The 24,331-nt window shown below is 40.4% G+C and overlaps 1 protein-coding gene across 1 annotated transcript; it reads left to right on the top strand.

Moving 5' to 3' along the window:
* The first annotated feature begins 298 nt into the window (after positions 1 to 298).
* On the top strand, positions 299 to 23,662 carry LOC134577358 (phospholipase A2 inhibitor and Ly6/PLAUR domain-containing protein-like). The gene is made up of 6 exons (XM_063436064.1): positions 299 to 388; positions 2,500 to 2,607; positions 14,903 to 15,019; positions 19,884 to 20,036; positions 22,050 to 22,190; positions 23,198 to 23,662. The coding sequence occupies exons 2-6, from the start codon at positions 2,556 to 2,558 to the stop codon at positions 23,389 to 23,391; spliced, it is 657 nt and encodes a 218-aa protein (XP_063292134.1). The 5' UTR covers positions 299 to 388; positions 2,500 to 2,555; the 3' UTR covers positions 23,392 to 23,662.
* Positions 23,663 to 24,331: the final 669 nt, after the last annotated feature.

The following is a 24,331-nucleotide window of genomic DNA, read 5'->3' as shown; positions in this document are numbered from 1 at the left end:
GCCTCCATGCCCCCTGCACCCACCTCAGCCTCCATCCACCTCAGCCTACATGACCCCTGCACCCACCTCAGCCTCCATGACCCCTTGCACCCACCTCAGCCTCCATGACCCCTTGCACCCACATCAGCCCCCATGCTCCCCCTGTACCCACATCAGCCCCCATGCTCCCCCTGTACCCACATCAGCCCCCATGCTCCCCCTGTACCCACATCAGTTCCCATACCCCCCTGCAATCACCATTCAGTTCTTGTAGTCAGGTCTCCTCCCCATGTGAGGGGCTCTCTGTGAGGGGGAAGAAGCAGCTGGGGGTTGGGAAGAGACATCACTTCCTGCCCTCTCCTGCAGAGCACTTGGAAGATAAGGAACAGCAGCCAGGCAGACAGTAGAGGTAAGCTCTTTGTAGATTTCCTGCGCTAATCCTATGCCCTCACTGAACCCACCTCAGCACCCATGCCCCCCTGCTCCTCCGTCCCCCTGCACCCACCTCTGCCCCCATGCTGCTCCCCCTGCACCCACTTCAGCCTCCATTCAGCCCTGCACCCACCTCAGCCCCCATGTCCCACCTTAGCCCGACCTCCTGCACCCACCTAAGTCCTTATGCCTAGCCCTTTTCTCTAGCATTTCATGGGAGTTAAAAACAAAAGGAATTGGACACCTAATCGTGTTTCTTTGTCTGAGCCAGTGGTGATGCCAGGGACCTCTAACGAGAGCCTGCATATCACATAGCGATTATTAAACTGCCTTTGGGTATTTGGAATATTAAGGAATCTTATTGACAGGAACACTGGGCAATACATGGATAATTACAAGTAAGACTGTTCTGTTTTTCAGAGACTTTAATTAAGAAAAATGTTGTGACATATATTTATAGTTATTGAGAAAGTGTAACAACTATTTATGTCTAATTATGGGGTTTCTGGGAGAGAGTGGTGTTTTTTCTTATTTTGTTTGTGTTTGCAGAAGGCACATTGAAACAGTGCTCCTTGCAGGATCTGCCCTCAGCAGCTGGGCTGGATAAGTGGCAGTCAGCCTGGCATGCAGTCACGTTTTATTAGTGTACATGTAGGGAATTGAAAGGGAAAGCTATTTCTGTCCCTTAAAGAGACATCGTCACGTACTCAATATTAGCACAAACTAACGGCTATTTAAAAAGTATATATTGGTTGTGCTAAAAATGTGTTACAATTATTTCTAATTCATTTTGATTACATGCTTTGCCACAGACAGCCAGGCACACTCTGTAAATTATCTAAGTCTTGCATTGCAGTACACACAGAGCGGGTACACATACGGCATCATTGGAGAATATGTAGAGTGCACATATGTAATTAAGACATTTCTCCATTGGATGCCTGAGTGTGGATATATGCAGGCCTTATGGGATGGCAAAGTCTCAGCAAAGCAGAAGTCCAGCTGAGTTAAAGGGACATTGCACTGCCCAAATACTATAAAATTCACTATTTAATAGATATACTCCCAATTAAATCATGCATGTATTTATTTATATATTTTTGGGGGGAGGTGGGTATATTTAAAAACAGCATTAGAAATACAAACCTGTAAGCACCTCAAAAAGGAGCATTGGGGACCTAATGCACATGCACGCCGAGTACCGTGTGCACATTCAAATTTTCCCATAGTAAAGTGAATCTGCGTCAAGTGATTGAAGTGCTTCTAATGCCTGGCCTACTGACAGTCACTAGGGGCGGACTTAACCCTGCATTGCAAACAGTTTTACAAGTTTCAGAGGGCAGGAACACTGCACCGAGACCACATCATTGAAATGATTGGGTGATTATAGTGTTCCTTTAAACATTTGCAAGCCCTCCCATACTAACCCCGCCCATACTTTCAGTGGCTGTCCAATCACAGACTTCCCACTGCAGCTCAATGGGAAGTCTTTGCAAGGCATGTGCTCTGAGCAATTTATGATTATTGAATTTAGCTTCACTGAGATACACAACCAGAAAGTAACAGGACTGTTTGTCTGATTGTAACAAGGTAAAGTGATAGAAGTGCCAGTATGTATTGTAATCTGCACTGTTTATAAAATAAAATAATAAAAAAAATAGGACACTTTACACACACAAAGTATTGTGCTTTAGGGGTCCAGACTGTCTTTTAAGGTTTATACTCACCTCGCTGGGTTATATATACCCCATTAAATGCTGAAGTAGGATATACTGGAGTGAACATGTAAGGAACTGTCACTTATCTTGAATATTATTAAATCATAGCCTTTTTACTCACATTTAAAATAATCTACAATTTTAAATGTACTATGGGCATCTTTATAACCCACGCTTAACGTTTTGTTTTAGCTTCATAGTTTGTTCCATTTGATTCAGTATCCAGGAAAAATAGAACTGTTTTTGCCAAAACCCATGAATTCTTAAAACCCTTCCAATCCCCTCCCTTCATTGTGGGTTTTACATCATACCCCACCTCCCACCTTGTGTTTGAACTTACAAGAGAAATCCATTTTGTTTCCCTCTGCAGGCTGGTGTTGAACAGTGCCAGTTCTTTTTCTACAGAGTCTCCCGTCTATTTCCATCATGAGGTCTCTGCTTGGATTTCTGTGTACCTTTTCACTTTTTATATCGACCGGTAAGAATTTAATGTTTCCTATGTAGTGCTTTTAGTCTAGTGATACAGTTGCAAAATTATAGAGAATTGCTTTGTTTTCCATTTTTACTCGCAGACCTTAAGTACAAGAAGCTTTGAACTAGATTACCTTGTTTATCAAGTCTTTAGTATTTTACAATCAGAAGCTTATAATTCTTACGTATTGTTAACAAAAAACAAACCATAGTATATTTATAAAACATTGTGATCTAAATAAGCTTTGCATCAATATAAGTATATATATATATATATTATTTTTTTTTTATATATTTTGTTTTGCTAAATGTGCTTGTATATTTTTAGAATTATCTGTATTTTCGTATGTTAGTATCACATTTATAACTATGCAGATTTTTTTTAGGTTAACAAAATATAATCAGTTACATTAGTTATACATATGTTACTGGAAATACATTTTAAGTAAACAAGATTTTTTGTTTATATATTATTCTAGCAATGTTCAATAGCGTTAACCCTTCTTAAATTGGTAGAGGAGTTATTGGGAATACTTAGTTTAGGTGCTATGAATCTTTAAAACACTTTCTTAAATAATAATAGAGGCGAGGTTCCAAATTAATCAGGGGGGTAGAAACCATAAGTTATGAAAAAAGCTGAAAAAACTACAACTGAAATTGTGTTCTTTAGAAAAAATGCGATATGATAGCACTATACAACTATATTCAGGGTCAGTACAAACCGCTAGGTCCTAATCTGTTCATTAGCAAGAATATACAACAGACAGGCGTTCATCAGTTGAGACTGGAAGAAAGGCGTTTTCATTTACATCAGAGGAAAGGGTTCTTTACAGTAAGTACAAGAATGATGTGGAATTCTCTCCCAAAAGAGGCTGTGTTATCAGATTCTATAGATATTTTTTCATTTTTAATAATGCCTGAATGTTTGTTTTTTGAAAAAAACAGGATATTCAAATTTATAATTGACATGCATCCAAACAGTTTGTTGATCCAAGGAGAAATCCGATTACCATTATGAAGCGTAGAAAGAATGTTCTAATTTTTTGGGGCATATTTGGAAATGGCTACAATTCCTTCTTTTGGATCAACAACATAAAGGACTGAGTTTTTAAAAGTTGAACTTGATGAACTTCAGTCTTTTCTTTTTTAAACCTAGATTACTTTGAAAATATGAAACAAATACATTTCATCTTTTGTTTCTCATGTGTGTTGACTTATTGCTGCATCTGCTGATCTGTACTGAGAAACAGTGCAGTTTGTTCCAAACTATTAGTCACACTGTCTTGTAACTTTACTGTTTATGTAACGTCACCAAATGTGTAACACTGATTTAACCCCTAAGGAGCAATGCCAGAGTTCCTAATATCCCTTTGTAGAATAAGGCATAATGACCATAATCCCTCCAACCCTTAAATCAGTGGTTCCTTGCCCAGTCCTCAAGTACCCCCTTACAGTCCAGGATTTTAGGAATTACCAAACTGTGTCTAAGGTGTTTTAGGAAAGAAAAAAAAAAACACTTTAGACACAACAGGGTAATCACTAAATCCAGGACTGGTAGGGGGTACTTCAGGATTGGGTTGGGAACCACTGCCTTAAATTGAAATGTTTCAAATATAAAATGGATTGTGCAGGGCAGAAGAATTGTAAAACAAATAATATATTCGTAAGCAAGCATAAGTACGGTTAAGTGGATTATGGCTATAACAGCCAAAGTGCTACCTAAGATAAATGCATGGAGATAAAAGAACAATTCAGAAATGCTCTAAGAATTATATATAATAATGCATGGCAGGTTTTTTGTCCTAAATCCTGTTGCATTGTAGCAAGTGCTTTAATTTAAAATGCCGTGTTGAAAGCAGTTTTCCGAAATGAAGTCATCTTCGGAAATTCTGGATAGCGTTTGAACCTCAGTGCCTGTCTGTGCTCATTTGCATACTCTTCTAGAACATTCTGGGAGAATTGAGAAAACATGATTACTTATAATTTCTGTATCCAAGGCAGATTATTCTCAAGATCTCTCTTGTGATTTTTTTTTATTGATGCACAATACTAGACTTTGGGTTTGCATCAATCAGTGAGAGTTTGATCACCGTTTGCTCTCCCCATAAATGTCTTAATAGGTAGTACAGTGTGCATGCTGCTTGGGCTGTATAGACCCTGGCCCCACCCAACCACATGACAGTCCTTGGGAAAATGTGCAGCAATACTTGAGAGGCAGGTGTCCAACATCAACATCTGACTTCACTTATGCACAGCTCATGTTCCAACACCTTGTAGTGGAAAGTTCGTGGCGTGGATTTTACAAAATATTAGTTTTTCAAACCAAATATCAAACATCAAGAAGTCACTATATGCATATTTGGAGCTAAGTAACATTATACTTGAGCCACTAGTCTAAGGGTAGGTAACCTTCGGCACCTCAGATGGTTTTTCCTACATCTCCCATAATGCTCTCACAACCATAATGCTGGCAGAGAATCGGGGGGGGATGTAGCCCACAGCATCTGGAGTGCGGAAGGTTGCCTACTCCTGGATGGCACAACTAAATCAGAAGCTAATTTCTATAATTAAGTTGTTATAGTGTCTAAAGTTGTTCCCCCTTTCTTAGTGGCCCAAAATGAGAGTATTTAACTTATAAGAAGACATGGAAGCGTGACTTTGAACCACAACTCCGAGCTCTCTGCGTAGGAGAGCTGGTACTGTTACTTCCCAGCTCCTATACCCTAGAATACTGCAATGTCACATGCGCATACTCAGTGCCATCAGAGTCTGCCATAGATAATCATTACATGCATTGCAACAAGCACTGCTCATGTGCCTTTGATCCCCAATGCTCCTCTATGAGAAGCATTCGATTGGAATGTCAACATCAGACAAGGGGGAGCTGCAGCAGCACCAAGGGAGACTCCACGCATGAGAGAAGGCGACTAAATAAATTATTATTGTTGTTTAATTTAGTTTAGTAATTGCAGGCGGGGAAGGGGGCCTAAAACTAACTAGGGACATTTAGACTACAGATATATATTCGTAATACTACAGTGTCTCTTTAAATGCAGACAGGGCACTAGTTTAACTCTCTCTGCTGGGTGTGCCATCTCTGCCCTTAGCCTCACTGCCATCTTTCTGTCTCCAGTGAGGGTGACAGAGTGTGTGTGGGAGAGTGACAGTGTGTGTTGGTGGTAGTTTGCGGGGATGGTGACAGTGGGGGTGGTGTTGACAGTGTGGAAAGTGGTGACAGTGGGGGGGATGGTGACGGTGGGAGTGGTGGTGACTGTGAACACAGGGGCAAATGTGTATGAATACAAGATCATGTGGACCACTATAGGCACCCAGACCACTTCAGCTTAATGAAGTGGTCTGGGTGCCAGGTCCAGCTAGGATTAACCCTTTCTTCTATAAACATAGCAGTTTCAGAGAAACTGCTATGTTTACAAATGGGTTAATCCAGCCTCTAGCGGCTGTCTCATGAATACAAGATCATGTGGACCACCATAGGAACCCAGACCACTTCAGCTTAATGAAGTGGTCTGGGTGCCAGGTCCAGCTAGGATTAAACCTTTCTTCTATAAACATAGCAGTTTCAGAGAAACTGCTATGTTTACAAATGGGTTAATCCAGCCTCTTGCGGCTGTCTCATTGACAGCCGCTAGAGGCGCTTCCGTGCTTCTCACTGTGATTTTCACAGTGAGAAGACGCAAGCGTCCATAGGAAAACATTGAGTAATGCTTTCCAATGGACTGGCTGAATGCGTGCGCGGCTCGTGCGCGCATGCGCATTCAGCCGATGACGATGAGAAGGAGGAGGAGAGGAGGAGGAGAGGAGGAGGATAGCCCTCCGCCCGGCGCTGGAAAAAGAGGTAAATTTAACCCCTTCCACCCCCTAGAGCCCGGCGTGAGGGGTTCCCTGAGGGTGGGGACACCCTCAGGGCACTATAGTGCCAGGAAAACGAGTATGTTTTCCTGGCACTATAGTGGTCCTTTAAGGTCACTGCTATACACATGAAATAACTTGCTCACTATAAATCTCTCCTCTGTCTGTTTATATTCAGACTGTGTGAGAAGACCGCTCCCTGGACACAGACTCCATTCTGCTGAGAGAAGGGATTTATGTATCAAGTGGCTCAGTTCTAAGCGTTCTACTTATTGAACACCTCAATGTGATCATTCCTGCGTATCCGTGTCTATACTAATAAATACAAATGGGCAGGAGTAATACATTGCTAACATTGGATTTAGCTTTACGGTGACTATTTTATTTTAATTTTCCCTTAGACTGAGAAAAGGGTGTCACTGGATCGCAATTCTGGAAATTGATTTAAAGGGACAGATACCCAATACAAAGATGCTGATACTGTCTCACTATCTATAGAGTTTATTTCAGATCTCTGGTGAATTTGAAATTCACTTTGAATTCTCAGTTTACTAAATAAATCTATCTACATATAGTAATTTATTCTGCATAATTTCTCTGTATACGTAAGTTAAAGCTATTGAGTCTGATTTGTGATACATCTTTATTAATGTATAATAAAATGAGCTTATTGTGTAGAACTCAGATCTATCTCATTTGTCAAAAGAGATTAATTTATTCTGCGTAATTTCTCTGTATACATTAAATCTATTGAGCTTGTGTAGCAGGCAGTTTCTATTGCTAAGTTTGTGATATGGATTGACGTTATTTTTTTTCCCCCATATATATATTATAATAGATTTAATTGATGTATACAGAGAAAATACGCAGAATAAATTAATCTCTTTCGACAAATGTGATAGATCTGAGTTCTACACAATAAGCTCATTGTATTGTACATTAATAAAGAGGTACCACAAAAGACTTTGTTGCACTAGATACAATGTAAACACTTTATTGTTACCCAGTAAAAACTATCAAATGTAACAAATAGGCTAATGATAATATGCAGTGTAACAGCTAGTTAAACGGTTAATAAGCAACCTATCACACAATGTATAAGCAGTAAGAGAAAAAGCTACTAAGGAACCTTACACCTTAACTAGAATAGTCAGTTCCATAAAATGCTTTATCACTGATCCTAGGAATGTATGTAAATCAGGCTGATTGTTGTGTAAATAAATAAAGTGACAGTCTCTCATGTTGTATCTGAGGATGGATGCAGGGAGCAAATTAGAGTGACCTGAGCCACAGGGAAAATGTAGGACCTGGGCCCCCTGCAGACCAATATATATATATATATATATATATATATAGGTGTAAACATACTGTGTATTTGATTGTATATGAATGTAAAGTGAGTGTATATTTGTGTATATTCACTGTGAGCCCTGGTGTAAGTGAATATATGCAGTAGTGGGATTACATTTTTTTAGTAACGAGTTCTGACTGTTCTTATGTTTCCAACTCCACATTGTGCTGCCTGGGACCAAGACTCCAAATCCCCCTCTCCCCCCACCCCCTCCCCCCCCCCCCCCCATCTCCCCCGCAAGTTATGCGCACACACACACAAGCACATCGACTCAGTCACACATATATGCCCTGGTTGGCAAAAACACATGCGCGGCAGGGTCATGCTATTAATGCAAAAAATGCATAAACCTTGCATATCATGCCAATGAAGCAATAAATACATATACCTGGTATATCATGCCAATGAAGCAATAAATACATATACCTGGTATATCATGCCAATGAAGCAATAAATACATAAACCTGGTATATCATGCCAATGAAGCAATAAATACATATACCTGGTATATCATGCCAATGAAGCAATAAATACATATACCTGGTATATCATGCCAATGAAGCAATAAATACATAAACCTGGTATATCATGCCAATGAAGCAATAAATACATATACCTGGTATATCATGCCAATGAAGCAATAAATACATATACCTGGTATATCATGCCAATGAAGCAATAAATACATATACCTGGTATATCATGCCAATGAAGCAATAAATACATAAACCTGGTATATCATGCCAATTAAGCAATACATGCATATACCTGGTATATCATGCCAATGAAGCAATAAATACATATACCTGGTATATCATGCCAATGAAGCAATAAATACATATACCTGGTATATCATGCCAATGAGCAGCACAGGCATAAATCCTGAATATCTTGCCAAAGAGCAGTACATTCTTACACTTTTTATATTACGCCAATGAGCCATGTGTGGCTCTAAAACGTCTGCTAGTGCCATGTGCCCCCAAACAACCTGCCAGTGCCATCTCTCTGCCCCCAGCCTCTGTGTGCCATCTCTGCCCTTAGCCTCACTGCCATCTTTCTGTCTCCAGTGAGGGTGACAGTGTGTGTTGGTGGCAGTTTGCGGGGATGGTGACAGTGGGGGTGGTGTTGACAGTGTGGAAAGTGGTGACAGTGGGGGGGGGATGGTGACGGTGGGGGTGGTGGTGACTGTGAACACAGGGGCAAATGTGTATGAATACAAGATCATGTGGCACGCTTTGTAAATGCAGGGATGTGTATGTACAGAGACTGAATGTCAGTGAATGCAGGGTGTGCATGTGAATGTAGGTGTGATCATTTCCTCCACAAAATCAAATTAGCAGTAATTGCAAGGAGGACAGGTGGTCTGGGGTGGGTTAGGGGATGTAGTGGATGCAGCTGGATAAAGGCCATAGTCGGTGGAGGGGTTAATATGGGCTATAATGGCTGCAGGGGGTGATAGGGACTATAATGGCTGCAGGGGGTGATAGGGGGCTTTAGTGGGGGTTATAAGGACTTTAATGGCTGCAGGGGGTGATAGGGGGCTTTAGTGGGGGTTATAAGGACTTTAATGGCTGCAGGGGGTGATAGGGGGCTTTAGTGGGGCAGGGGCAATAGGAGGTATAGTGGAGGCAGGAGGTAATAGAAGATATAGTGGGTAGAGATAGGGGCTGTAGTAGGTGCAAAGAGTAAGAAGGGCAGTAATGGATGCCGGGGGTATTAGAGGGAGCTTGTAGTGGGTGAAGGGGGCATATGAGTTGTAGTTGGTGCAGCGCGTAACAGATTTTGGTAGATGCAGAGGATAGTAGGAGCTGTAGTGGGTGCAGGGTAGGGAAAGAGGCTATAGTGAGTATAGGGGGTATTGGGGCTTTAGAGGAGTTAGGGAGTAATATGGGCTGCAGAGGAGGCACGGAGTAATAGGTTTTGTAGTGGATGCAGGGGGGAAGGACATGGGCTTCAGTGTGTGCATGTTGCATATGGCTTTTAGGGGCTGTAGGCATTATAGGGGTTTTAGTGGGTGTAGGGGCTGATTGGAGTTAGGGTATAGAGACTGTAGTGGGTGTAGGGTATATAGGGGCTGTTGTGGATGTAGGATGTATAGGGGCTGCAGGGGGTATAGTAGATGCAAGGGGTGTAGGGCAGTTGGGGGGTAGAGTGGGATGGAGGGATAGGAGCTGTGATGGGGCCTTAAAACAAAAACAAGTCTGCCTGGAGGCTGTAACAATGATTATTGTAATGTAACATCACAGCAGAGAGGATTATTTCTGTACAGGTACAATAAGGAGTAATGTATATCTCAGCCAAAAATTGTGTTGGGTCTTATATAGGTCTTATGCAGAAAGGAATCTGGAAAAGTGAAAAGCCTTTCCTTGCAACTGTGTGTATACTATATAATGGGCAACCTGGGCACATGGGCAACCTGGGGTTATTGTAGTGAAGAAATATTTTCCGATCATACAGTAGATATTATTAAATTGTAAATTATAGCCTGAAATAAGTGCAAATTTAATTTTAAAAAAAAATGTAACGATTCAGTTTTTCTGGGCATAATGCTTTTCTTTAAAATAAAGAGACACTATAATCACCAAAACAACTGTAGCTTAATGAAGCAGTTTTGGTGTATAGATCATGCTCGTGCAGTCTCACTGCTCAATTCTCTTCTATTTAGGAGGTAAAGCACTTTGTTTATTCAGCCCTAGTCACACCTCCCTGCTTGTGACTTACACAGCCTTACTAAACAGTTCCTGTAAAGAGTTACCTAATGTTTACACTTCCTTTAACCCCTTCAGGACCGGCCTGTTTTTGCGATGTTTGTACGTTAAGGACCAGAGCAGTTTTAACACTTTTGTGGTGTTTGTGTTTAGCTGTAATTTTCCGCTCTCTCATTTACGGTTCCCATACAAGTTATATATTGTTTTTTTCAGGACAAAAGGGGCTTTCTTTACATACCATTATTTGTATTATGTCCAATATTGTATTTAAAAAAAATAATAAAATATGGTGAAAAATTAAAAAAAAAACATGTTTTTGGACTTTTACTTGAAAAATCTTTTACTTATCTACAAAAGCTAATGAAAAAAACTGCTAAATTGATTCAAAATGTTGTCCCGAGTTTAAAAACACCCAGTGTTTACATGCTTTATTGCTTTTTTTTGCAAGTTATAGGCTTATAAATACAAGTAGGAAATTGCTGTTTCAATATATATATATATTTTAAATGTATCAATAGTGACCTTGTAACACCATTATCTGTCATAAATCCCCGAAACACACCTAACATGTACATATTTTTTTAAAGTAGACAACCCAGGGTTTCAAAATTGGGTATGTCCATTTTTTTTTAGTAGCCACTTAGTCACAAACACTGGCCAAAGTTAGCATTTATATTTGTTTGTGTGTTAAAAATGCAAGAAACGCTAACTTTGGCCGGTGTTTGTGACTAAGTGGCTACTAAAAAAGGCTGAACATACCCCATTTGCAATACCTTGGGTTGTCTTCTTTTGCAAATGGTATGCCATCATGGGGCTAATTCTCATTCCTTGGCTACCATACGCTCTCAAAGGCAACCTAACCAATCCGACAAATTTCAATAAAAAAAAAGTAAAATCAAGCCTTATATTTGACCCTGTAACTTTCACAAACACTATAAAACCTCTACATGGGGGGTACTGTTATACTCAGGAGACTTCGCTGAACACAAATATTAGTGTATCAGAACAGTAAAATGTATCACAGCAATAATATCCTCAGTGAAAGTGCTGTTTGTGTGTGAAAAATGCAAAAAACTTCACTTTCACTGACAATATCATCGCTGTGATATGTTTTACTGTTTTGAAACACTAATATTTGTGTTCAGCGAAGTCTCCCGAGTAAAACAGTACCCCCATGTACAGGTTTTAGGGTGTCATAGAAAGTTACAGGGTTAAACACAGTGCTAGCAAATTAAATTATCTGGACTTTCGGCCTGGGTTGGCAGGCAGGTCCCTCAAATTGCAATCATTAAAATTACTTAATTAGGTAAAAATATTACATAAATACACATGTAGAATTTTAATATATATACATATTTATATATTTGACGTCTACGTGTATATTTATGAAATTATTTATGTAATTATGTATATGGACATATGTATATTTCGTATTGTATTTATTTTTTTATTTATACATAGATATATATATCATTACATTCTAAGTATATTTTGATATAAATATATATATATATATATATCAAAATACTGTTAGAATAAAATTGCATATATAAATATTTTTTTATAATTATTAAAAATTATTTTTATTTTTTGTTATTTATTTTTATTAACATATTATTTGTATTTTATAATAATATATATATACCATATATATAGCAATTATATATATATTGTATATATTCGTGTGTAATTTAAATATAAGTGTATTTTTATATTAATATACGTATATATAAATATAAAAATACACTTAATATGACATTATATATATGATACATATATTATATATAGATATAATACATGTATATATATCATATATATATATATATATACACATATTATTTATTTATTTTTACACTGATTTTACACTGTTTTTTTTTTACTTTATTTTTTGGATTTTTCACTTGCAGGGAGACTGCCTGTAAGCACAGACAGTCCCCCTGCAGGCAGATACACAGACACCTATTGCGGTCATGTGATCGAGTGATCACATGGCCGTGGGGTTCTGATCTGCCGAGGGGGGACTGCCCGGGCAGACAGGCAACCCCCCTGGACCGGGAGGAGAGCTGATCGCCGCCGTGGGACCGACGGCGATCAGGTAAGTAGCCCCAGACCGTTATGACGGTTCAGGACCGTCAGCGGTCCAAACGCACGTTTTACCGCTGACGGTCCTGAACCGTCAGCGGTCCTGAAAGGGTTAATGCAAATTCTGTTAAATTTGGAATTTATTATCTCATGGTCTATTAATAGCTTGCTAAACCCTGTCTACTGTATGCAATTAAAGTTCAATTTACAGAGCAGGAGGTAAAAGAAATATCTCAAGTAACATCTGATTGAAAATTAAACCCTTTTTCTCATACAGGCTGTGTCAGTTACAACCAGAGGAAGTGTGGCTAGGGCTGCATTAGCAGAAACCAAAGTGAATAAACTTCTAAAGGACAGATACTTGAGCAGTGAGTCTGCAGGGGCATGATCTATACACCAAAACAGCTTCATTTAGTTAAAGTTGTTTTGGTGACTATAGTTTATTTTTAAGTAATTCTGCACAAGCTGTGTTAGGAGCATGCTAAGAGACTTTTCTCAACAATGGTAACCTATATACTATCTCTAAAACACTGTTACAACGCTGAGACAACTGATGATTAAATTCCTCAAAATCTGAGCATTTCCATAGACCTGGTGTCTGACATGACCAGACTTAGCTCTGGGAATATTGTTGTGAGAACATTGCTTTCTATTAGTCTGATAAGTACCTTAGTTTATTTTGAAGTCAACCTGGAGTCTCGGTAGGAAATAGTGTGTTATAATAGTTTTTATTGAAACAAAAAAATACAAAGTTTCCATGTGGACCCACTCCATACAAACATCAAATCATTGAATAAAGATACATAACCAAAATATATTGGAAGATTTCTGAAAGTTGAAACTGTTACAGTAAGTGTATTAATACCATAATGACCTATAATAAACATTTACAATATCTATAGAGTAATAATGTAACTGGGGGAGAGAAAAGGAGCTTGACCATGCTCTAGTAATTTCCCGCATGGATTATTGTAACCCTCTCTTGATTGGTCTTCCCAAAAGCCGTACTGCACCCCTACAGTCCATAATGAACGCTGCTGCTAGACTGATTTTCCTCTCTAGTCGTTTCTCACACCTCACCCCTCTGCCAGTCCTTACATTGGCTTCCTGTATGCTATAGGAGTCAATTCAAGGTACTAACTCACACCTATAAAGCACTGAACAACTCTAGCCCCTCTTATATCTCCTCACAGATCCATAGGTATGTCCCTTCTCGGTCTCTCCGTTCTGCCCGTGACCAACCTCCTGTCTGTTGTCCGCACCCGTACGGCCAACTCACACTTGCAGGACTACTCGCGGGCGGCTCCCTTCCTATGGAATAGCCTGCCTACCGCCATCAGACTCTCCCCTAGTCTTGCATCTTTTAAGAAGTCCCTTAAACCCATCTCTTTAGGATAGCTTATGGCCTCCAAGACTAACCCCTACCTCACATACCTGTCTCTTGCCCTCTCCTAAAGGGCAGCCCACCTTATTTGACTGCAAATTCCTGTCCTAATGTGTTTTACACCCCACCTCCTAATAGAATGTAAGCTCGATTGAGCAGGGTCCTCTTCAACCTATTGTTCCTGTAAGTTTATTTGTAATTGTCCTATTTATAGTTAAATCCCCTCTCATAATATTGTAAAGCGCTACGGAATCTGTTGGCGCTATATAAATGGCAATAATAATAATAATAATAATAATAATAATATATAAGATGGTCATGCTTTCTATAATTTATACGGTCAATATTGAGATGAAAAAAAGGGAAAAGAAAAAATTATATTCGTCCAGGTGGGTACTCAATTTAAATTTATTCTTATCGCCTTTTCCCATCTAGACCAGTCGTGTCGTAATAGGACATTACTATCCAAAATCCCTAAGCACATTTAAATAACTGGAGGTTTTCTTATCGCTCCAATGGCCATTCAAGTGTTAGCTGACCTGCCTCGTCAAGGCAAAACCTCTTAGGTGAGTCCTACACTAACAATTCACTTTGCTGCTGTCTTCAGGAATAAGGTAAATTTTGTAATGAGACAGAAATGGGTATTTTTCTCTACCCCTACACACTTATTAACCCTTACTAGGGAACACAAGGGGTTGGTGGCAGCACTGTAATATGACTGTGATACAAAAGCAAATACAAACATAAAAAAAAAAACTAAGTCCTGCACTCAGACTCCCACTACTCCTGGGCGGCAGCAATGACTAAAGCATTGTAAAATTATAGGATTTTAGTTACTGTTATAATTAATGTTTACATATTTCAAATGTTACTAAGTTTTTATCACATCTAAATATTTTTCTTTCAGGTTACGCCCTGTCATGTAACCAATGTATTGGCATCGGTACCAAAGCCTGCGAAGGTGGCAGCATCACCTGCCCTTCCGATAACATCTGTGGAACTCAGTACTCTGTAAATTACCAACGTAGGTGCTATATGAACACATTTTGTACAATGTCCTTTCTTTTAAAGAATCAACAATGGAAAAAATGTACACCCCCAACTTGCTACTGTGCTTATATAGTTTACCATGTTACATGTTATGTTGATCGGACACATCAGCAGGAGTCCATATGTTCCCCTCCAACTGTACCACGAGGAAAAGCAAGCCAAACAGCAGAAATACTATTCTCATTTCACTTAAACCTTTTGTTACACCCGTCTTGCCTGTTATTCCTGCTAATCCAAATAAATGTATTTTAAACCCTTGACACCTCTGCACCTCAAATACATATAAGATCAGAGTTCCCTCACCTGCATGAGATGACTGGGGGCTGTCAGCAGAGGAGGGCTGGCTATATTTGGCCTGGGAGAGGTGCCAATTACAAACTAACAGCCCAATTTGAGAACAAACCAGCACTTTGGCCCATCTCACTCCACTCCCTTCCTTGATGTAATATTAAAAGTAGTAGAAATTGAAGCGTAGCTGACTTTATAGAATGTTTCCAATTTGGCTATTTGAATTTGCACTTAACTGAATAACTTTGCAAAATTTTTCTACTACACTTGCAAGGAAATAGTACACATTAACCCCTTTAAGGACACATGACATGTGTGACATGTCATGATTCCCTTTTATTTCAGAAGTTTGGTCAATAAGGGGTTAAGGGGTTAAAGGTGCACTCTAGACCCCTAGAACACGTTTGTTTGCCGAAAATCTTTATGTGTAAAGAGTGTGTGCTCTTTTTTTTTTTTTGCAAAAAGTGCAGATTTCAATAGATATTTACACTTTTTAAAATAGATTTATACTGGTTTCACTAAACTCAAGAGGCCGCAATTGCCCGGAGCAACTGTCTTGTAAAGGTGTCCCATTGAGCTGCATTGGGAAGTCTGTGATTGGACAGTCACATAATGTCTGGGTGGGGTTAGAAGAGGAGGGCTTGTATAGGCAGCAGACAAGGGTTCTGCAGCATATGTAAGCTCTTTTTAGATATAACTCCAAGCAAAAAATGCATAATTAAATTCATTTGTATTTGGACAGTGGAGTGCCCCTTTAATAGCAAATAAATACTGTTACATAATATATTTTATTTTTCTGTAAGGCAGGAACCACCAGTCCTCTCAATTCTAGTGCCATGGGAGGGCATTTGTCCCACAATGTCCTCTTTGCCAGCCCTCCCCTGGCTGTCTGCTGAGCAAGGTTTGAGTCAGTGGCGTACATACCAGGGTCGCAGGGGTCACGGCTGCGACCGGGCCCAGCCCACCAGGGGGCACGGCCGCCCCTGCGACCCGGTATGTATGTCACTGGGCCAGCCTCTTCTCCTGGGGGGCCCAGGAGCCGGCCACCTCCGGGCCCCCCGAGGCTGGCCCTGCTGTCACCCGGCTGGCTGGTCCTGCGGGTGCGCGAGGGAGCACTCTCCCCTGAGTGCTTCCTCTTCAGCTCCCTCGCGCACCGCGTACTGATACCGGAGCCGGAAGATGACATCATCTTCCAGCTCCGGCATCAGTACGCGGCGCGCGAGGGAGCTGAAGAGGAAGCACTCAGGGGAGAGTGCTCCCTCGCGCGCCCGCCAGCCTGCCTGCCCGCCGGGTGACCGGCCCCCCAGGAGCCCAGCAGCACCACTGGACCCCAGGGAATCCCCTCAGCACTCCAAAAGGTAAGGAGGCTGGGGGGATTACATAAAAAAAATGTGTTAGTGTGTGTGTGTGTGTGTGTGTTAGTGTTACTGTGAGTGTTATTGTGAGTGTTAGTGTGTGTGTTAGTGTTACTGTGAGTGTTAGTGTGTGTGTCACTGTGTGTGTTACTGTGTGTTACTGTGTGTTACTGTGTGTGTTAGTGTTACTGTGAGTGTTAGTGTGTGTTACTGTTACTGTGAGTGTTAGTGTATGTGTTACTGTGTGTGTTAGTGTGAGTGTCAGTGAGTGTGTCTGCTAGTGAGTGTCAGTGAGTGTGTTACTGTGTGTCTGTTACTGAGTGTGTTTGTATTAGTGAGTCTGTTTGATGTCTGTTAGTGAGAGTGTATGTTTTGTAAGTGAGTGTGTATGTATGTCTGTCGCTGAGTGTGTCTCTGTCAGTAATTGTGTGTGTCTGTTAGCTAGTGTGTATGCGTCTGTTCGTGAGAGTGTGTATGTGTGTGTCTTCAGCACTTACCTTTCTCCAGCGCCGGACTCCCTTGGCGCTGGGGATCCCTCCACCTCTCAGCTCCGTATGCGCATGCACAGCAAGAGCCATGCGCGCATTCAAACCGTCCATAGGAAAGCATTACTCAATGCTTTTCTATGGACGTTCAGTGTCTTAGAATCACGGAAGCTCCTCTAGCGGCTGTCAGTGAGACAGCCACTAGAGGCTGGATTAACCCTCAGTGAAACTGCTATGCTTTCAGCTGCAGGGTTAAAACTAGAGGGACCTGACACCCAGACCACTTCATTGAGCTGATGTGATCTGGGTGTCTGTAGTGGTCCTTTAAGTGTGTGTGCATCTGCATGCACTGGTGTACATACCGCAGTCGCAGGGGTCGCAGCCCTGCAACCCCTGCGACCAGGTGCCCGCCGCCATGTGTTGCGGCCCCGGCCCGCGCAGAGTAAGCGTGCGGGGGGGCCCACGGATCAATTTTCGCACCGGGGCCCCATAGGTCATGTGTACGCCACTGGTTTGAGTCATGGTTAGGTAAAGGAAAAGGTTTTTTACCGTAAGAACAATACGGATTTGGAATTCTCTGCCTGAAGAATTCTCTGCCAGAGTCCATACAGATGTTTAAACAGCTACTAGATGCATACTTGCAAAAACAGAATATTCAAGGATATAATCTTTCAATTGTAGGATAGAAGCTTCTTCGTCCAAGGATTAATCTGACTGCTATTCTGGGGTCAAGATGGATTTTTTTTTCCTAGTTTGTTGCAAAATTGGATGTGCCTCAAACTGGGGTTTTTGCCTTCTCAAAAAACAAATGTGAGAAAGGCTGAACTTGATGGACGTGTCTCTTTTCAGCCTATGTAACTGTGGTGCATGCAACTAAGCAGAAACACCTTCTAACCAGTGAGGAACTAATGTAGACAGGGCACTGATGCAAGACAGTTTTTGGGCCCCCCTCTTGTACAAGAGAGGCCAAACAGTAGATCCCCATGTATCGTACAACTCCTATGATATTATGCCAGCTGAGGATCTACCATTGGCCCATCCTTGCAGGGTTGTATTTGTGTGTTTGAATGAAGGCATGTTTTTGGATAGTGCATACCTTTGTATGTAGGGTGTATTTACATGTATGTTGCCATTGGAATGCAGTGATGTACTTGTGTGTAGTGTGTGCACTTGAAAGCAGGGGTGTGTTTGTATGTAGTGTTGGCTTTTAAATGCCGGTGTGCTTTGTGTGTATTGTTGGTGTTTGGAAGAAATGTTCGCTTTTAAATGATCGTGTAAATTTGTGTGTATTATTGGTGTGAGTGAAGGGGTGTATTTTGTATATCATAAGGGTGTTAGATTGCAGGAGTTTGTTTTCATGCTGTGTTGGTGTTTGATTGCTTGGATGTATGCACATGCACACATACACTGCCACATACACAGATATACATAAACATTTGCACACAGATATACACATAAAAGCACATTGACACATGCAAGTTATTATACACACAATACATATACACACTGACATATGAACACATTGAAACACAGATACTACCCTGACACAAATATACAAAACACACACTGACATATACATATCCTAACACATAGATAAACACACTGACACACACACCCTAACACATAGATAAACACACTTACATATGCACACCCTGACACACAGATTAGAACACACACACACACACACACACACTGACATACACACCCTGACACAGATACAAACACAGATACACAACCCTCTGCCGCAGTTCTGTCACTGCTTCTAACAAAGGGCTTCCTGAATGCACTGCTGAGTGGCAAGTCTAGAACAATGCATAGCTCAACAATTAATTGGGTTAGAGTCCTCAAAGAGCCCTTGATCTAGGGAAGACACTTAAGGATTATATGAGGGTGCTTCAGCCCCCTAAAATAAAATGTAAAAAGTTAGGAGACAAAAATATATTTTGTGTCCTCTATAACTTTGTGAACTTTATGGGTGGATTACCTTTTTACTTGAAATTTGCCATTAAGGACTGTAAGGGGATATTTGCTGTTTTGGCGTCCTGACAACCCCTTGCATCACATTACCTGAAACAAAATAGTGAATAGTTTTCATGTTATAGATATGCATTTATTGCCTGGTTGTAAAAGATTAAATTAAATTAACACAACAATGCAAAACATGTTGTTTTGCCAGTATTTAGAAAATACGTGAGCACTCTACACTTGGATTCTAATAGAAGTGTTATACATAAGGTTGTCTAGTTCCTACAGTTATGTGTTTCTTTCCTAATGTAATATAGCCATTTAAATGACTAAAGTGCTGGAGTACCTGTTTAGGTGCATGGCAGGCACCCCTTAGAATGGAGTAAAAAGACCTTGACAATCGCAGCTAATCCAATGCGTCCCCATAGAAAAGCATTGAGAGACTATAACTAGCACTGTGCCAATTAGCATCACCTCATAGAAACGCTGAATGTAGGTGCTGCACACAGTACTGGACTAGGAAGCATCCCTATTGGCCGTCTGAGTGACTAACACTAGAGGTGATATTAGGCAGCATTGAAAAGCCTGCAGGGACAGGCTATAGCCACCAGAACATGAAGCTGTAGTGGTTCTAGCGACTACACTGTACCTTGTAAGATCAGATCTCATCATATGTTAAGCTTACTCTCCCATATGCACTACCAGTTTATATTGTTAATTATACTGTTTTGTCTGTTGTTTGCAGATGGAGTGAAATTGTCCGAAACCTTAATAAGAAGTTGCATTCCTAGGAACCAATGCGGTATGAAAGGAAGTTTTACCGTCATGCAAGAATTAAAGATAGTGAGTGGGATGAGCTGCTGCTACACTGACAACTGTACCCCACCTGAACCCACATGTAAGAACCTCAATAGTTTAATACTTCTTGATTTCTACTCTCTAATTCCTGATTGTGTCTATGGCGTGGTAGAAAATGAAAGCCTTTTAGTTGGTTGCAATGTCCAAGGCAGAGCAGGATAAAACAAAAGTTGACCTTAAGCAGCAAGCTAGGGTTCAGGGGTTTGGCAGAGACCCTGGAACCATGACTTTTCTTGGCCCACTCACGATCCCTACATGAAGAATGAAGAAAGGGGGGTGGGGGGTGGGGGGGCTCAAGCCTACAAACTTAAAAAGTCATTCTAAGCACCATAACCACTTCATTTTACTAAAGTGATAATAGTGAAAACGCAATGTTGCTGCAAACTTTCTTTTTAAAGTTGTTTCATTCCAGAGATTTAATAAAATAGTTTTCGTCTGTGTACAGGGCTGTCAGTCGACCAACAAATATATTTTCCTGGCTGTAAAACTAGTTATTTGCAACTTTTGGACAGACTGCTCAGTTTCTCTATGTGTCTGTCCGATCGCCAGCATTAACCCAAAGCTAACTGTGGCAGCGTTAAATGATTTATGTAGCTGTGCAAGACTTTGCGTAAAAACTTTTATGATGTGCAGATAAGAAACTGTGTATGTTCTCATTCCTCAAAACTTTGGGAAGTTTCAGTTTCCTATGAAATATAAAGCTACTTGTTTGTTTTGGCTCATGAAATCGAAAGCTATTTATTAGTTGATACAAGCACAAGACACATGATTATAGCTACTGGATACAAAATTAACCCTAAATTACATTTTCTTCCATCAGTTTTTAATGGACACATAAATCTGATACAGTCCTAGAGTATAATCTGTTTTACATGATTCTCAATATAGAACTTTTCACTAGGAGATTTTAACTGCCATTGATCCTAGTGTGAGAGACTAGGTTATTAAAGGACCACTCTAGGCACCCAGACCACTTCAGCTTAATGAGGTGGTCTGGGTGCCAGGTCCTTCTAGGGTTAACCCATTTTTTCATAAACATAGCAGTTTCAGAGAAACTGCTATGTTTATGAATGGGTTAAGCCTTCCCCCTATGTCCTCTAGTGGCTGTCTCATTGACAGCCGCTAGAGGCGCTTGCGTGCTTCTCACTGTGATTTTCACAGTGAGAGCACGCCAGCGTCCATAGGAAAGCATTATGAATGCTTTCCTATGTGACCGGCTGAATGCGCGCGCAGCTCTTGCCGCGCGTGCGCATTCAGCCGACGGGGAGGAGAAGAGGAGGATCGGAGGAGGAGAGCAGGAGGAGATCTCTCCGCCCAGCGCTGGAAAAAGGTAAGATTTAACCCCTTTCCCCTTTCCCCTTTCCAGAGCCGGGCGGGAGGGGGACCCTGAGGGTGGGGGCACCCTCAGGGCACTCTAGTGCCAGGAAAACGAGTATGTTTTCCTGGCACTAGAGTGGTCCTTTAATGTACGTTTTTTTATTTTATTTTATTATTATTTTGTTAACTGTAGAAGGAAAAGCTTTTTTTTTGGGGGGGGGGGAGGGGAGTCAGTTGTTTAATAAAAGCTATTATATAGTAAGTAGATACTCCCACCAACTTTGAATGTTAGATAGCCTGCTTTATTCGTCCTAGTGTACGAGTGGTGGTTACGGTTAGTGCATTGTCGCACTGCTAGCCCCTTCCATTTAACACCAACTTATAATCACCAATTTACAGTTGGTAAAAGTTTTCCTTTTGTTAACATTTTGCAGAAATAAAATCATTTTTCATTTTTTTTTTTTTACTCCGTGTGTTCAGTACAGTTTTGCTGTCAAGCGTCTAAACACTATGCAGTACGCTCTGAGCATTCCAAAAACATTTCAGTAGTAAATTCCCGAATCAAACCTACTGATTTTTGCTGAATAAGGTTGTGCTAGTTTTACCCTGCCTGGGTAAGTCTTGTTGCGTGGGGTGGTTATGCCTACAATCTCAACAGAGGCTAAGTGCCTTCAAAATCAAATCCTTTTTTTTAACATTTTTAAAAGTAACCATGTATTCTTGACCTCATTCACAGTGCCGCAAGTAAGTACACAGAAAAATGGACTCGTCTGTCGAAGCTGCATTTCTATAAACTCTGATTCGTGTGACCCAAGTGCCACCGTAGAATGCACAGGGATTGAAGATATGTGCTACCTCCAGAATACAGAATTAGAAGGTAATTCCACGGAGTTTGACACCATCTTTATTTGGTCAATTATTGCTTTGTTTTACAAGTCAATGGTGCACTTGGTGTCAGGGTGTTAAGTAATACACTAACTAGCAGTAAAGGGTTGACTATTGTTTTTTAGTCTGAAACAACAAAATCCTGTTAGAATATGCTGTACACAAATACCCACAAAGGTTTACAGTGCGGGTTCAACCAGAGATGCTTGAGCAACCGTCCACAATACTTTGATTTAATTAAATTGTCTTTGAAAAAAAATAAATACAAGCTTAATAACAGTTCACACATATCATCATCAAAAAAAAAAAAATATGGGAACTCTGTAGGTTCACAAACCCTTTTCATTAAAAGGACACTTCATTCACCAGAACAACTGCATCTAAATTAAGTCGATATGGTGCCAGGAGGCCACTAGATGCCTTCTTAACTTGAGGGTTGCCTCCATCGCGGATCTCCAGGTCCCCCAGAAAGCATCTGGCTTCTATTTCATAGTTACATGGGCACAGGAGCCACTAATTGGCTAGAGCGGTCAGATGCTCTAAGCAAATCAGTAGATCCTCATTCATTAAAAAGGTATATACATCTTCTTCTCATAAGCATCCGCCACGGATTCAAATAGGTTGTTAATGTGTGTAAATGTGTTTCCTATTAATACCCCCTTGTAATGGTTTTTCAGTGTTGCCCATACAATTATGGAACTAGTTCATACATTAGAGCCCTGATCGTCATTGTCCTCATTTCAGGGTCAGTAAACTGTATAGTAACATAGAAGAACACCATCCTCTCTTGGTCCACACTCTAGATCACCATGTGTCAGTGTCAATGGTATTTTACTTGGATTCTATACGGAGACAATGCTAGGTGGTAAATAAATAAGCAGGGACTTCAGCCCAAGGCTACGTCTTATGACTCCAACACATAATGAATTTGTTTATATTTAGCAATTTTGTTAAACTATAGAGTTTGCTTATATACGTTATGTTTTTTTTTTTCTTCAGGAACCATGTCTCTCAAGACAATAAATCGTGGTTGCATCACTAAAAATATCTGTGAGTTAGGAGATCAGTCTATATCGGCTCACGGGATGAACATGAAATCCACCTTGACATGCACTAGTGGAAGTGCTGCCCTCTACAGTGGATTCTTCCTGGCAATAACTGTGGCTTTATTCTTCACAAAACTCTTGTGTTAAAAAATAAGTTTTACTTCCAAATTTTATTTTTTTTTTACCTTTTTTTTTATATAACGGCAAAGAATGTTCATCAGTTAATGTTTAATAAATCATAATTTGGGGTTTTTGTTTCTAAACTGGTATTTTGTTTATAAATTGGTACTTGACTACTTTATCAGTATACAGTATTTAGCTGCACTGCCTATAAGGATTGCCCACTTTTCCATGCACCCCAAAAGAGACCCCTTTTTCTCTATGGATGTAATTTAAAAATAAAATATATAAAATTTGATCGTTCTGTGTTCTGATTTCTAACTTGTGATCACACTTTTTTTTTTTTCTTACTTTCAAATGATGTAGCGTGATGGCAGCAATTTGGGTGGGCGTGTGTGTGTGTATGTATGTATTTTGGGTGGTATTTGGGGGAATTCCTCATACTTCCTCATTCTCAGGTCCTCTACCAGAGACCTGGGAATCTGAGGGTTCAGCACATTATCTGAGCTGTTCCTAGAACTGTACTCTTCTACACAATGATCTAAGATGTACCATCTGGAATCTACACATAGAAGTGCTGGTGCGCAGTGTTTTACAATCACTCTCTGTCAATATTTAATAATGCTTTATCAATAAGCACACGTGCATCAAACCAAAGTGCAATCTCAGTGTTTAAAAAACATTTTTAAAAAGTGCAGTTGTGATGGTTGTATAAAGTGTGCTTATACTTGCAAGACATCGATTCAAGTATCTAAAAATAAAACAGAAAGGGAGAACTCCTAGTGCAATACAGTACAAAAATTGTATATGAAACAAATATTAGCTCTTTAAGTAGCTCACTCACAAAATCAGAGTGGTTAAAGCACCACTCACAGCTATAGTGCTCAGGAAGGATCAGCCCCTGGTGTGCGTGGGATCCATACAATACACAGATGACCAGGATGTCAGTTATGTGTAAACTTTATTT

The sequence above is a fragment of the Pelobates fuscus genome, chromosome 11, assembly GCF_036172605.1.
Source record: "Pelobates fuscus isolate aPelFus1 chromosome 11, aPelFus1.pri, whole genome shotgun sequence".
Classification (NCBI taxonomy): domain Eukaryota; kingdom Metazoa; phylum Chordata; class Amphibia; order Anura; family Pelobatidae; genus Pelobates; species Pelobates fuscus.
Note: the sequence above shows the minus strand (reverse complement) of the source record. Positions and strands in the feature narration are given on the sequence as shown.

Bases quoted from the DNA above. Each gene is read 5' to 3' on its own strand.
- LOC134577358 (XM_063436064.1), top strand. From the start codon at position 2,556: ATGAGGTCTCTGCTTGGATTTCTGTGTACCTTTTCACTTTTTATATCG. The intron at 2,608-14,902 runs GTAAGAATTTAA...TTTTTCTTTCAG, and splicing joins TTCACTTTTTATATCGACCG to GTTACGCCCTGTCATGTAAC. The intron at 20,037-22,049 runs GTAAGAACCTCA...CCTCATTCACAG, and splicing joins TACCCCACCTGAACCCACAT to TGCCGCAAGTAAGTACACAG.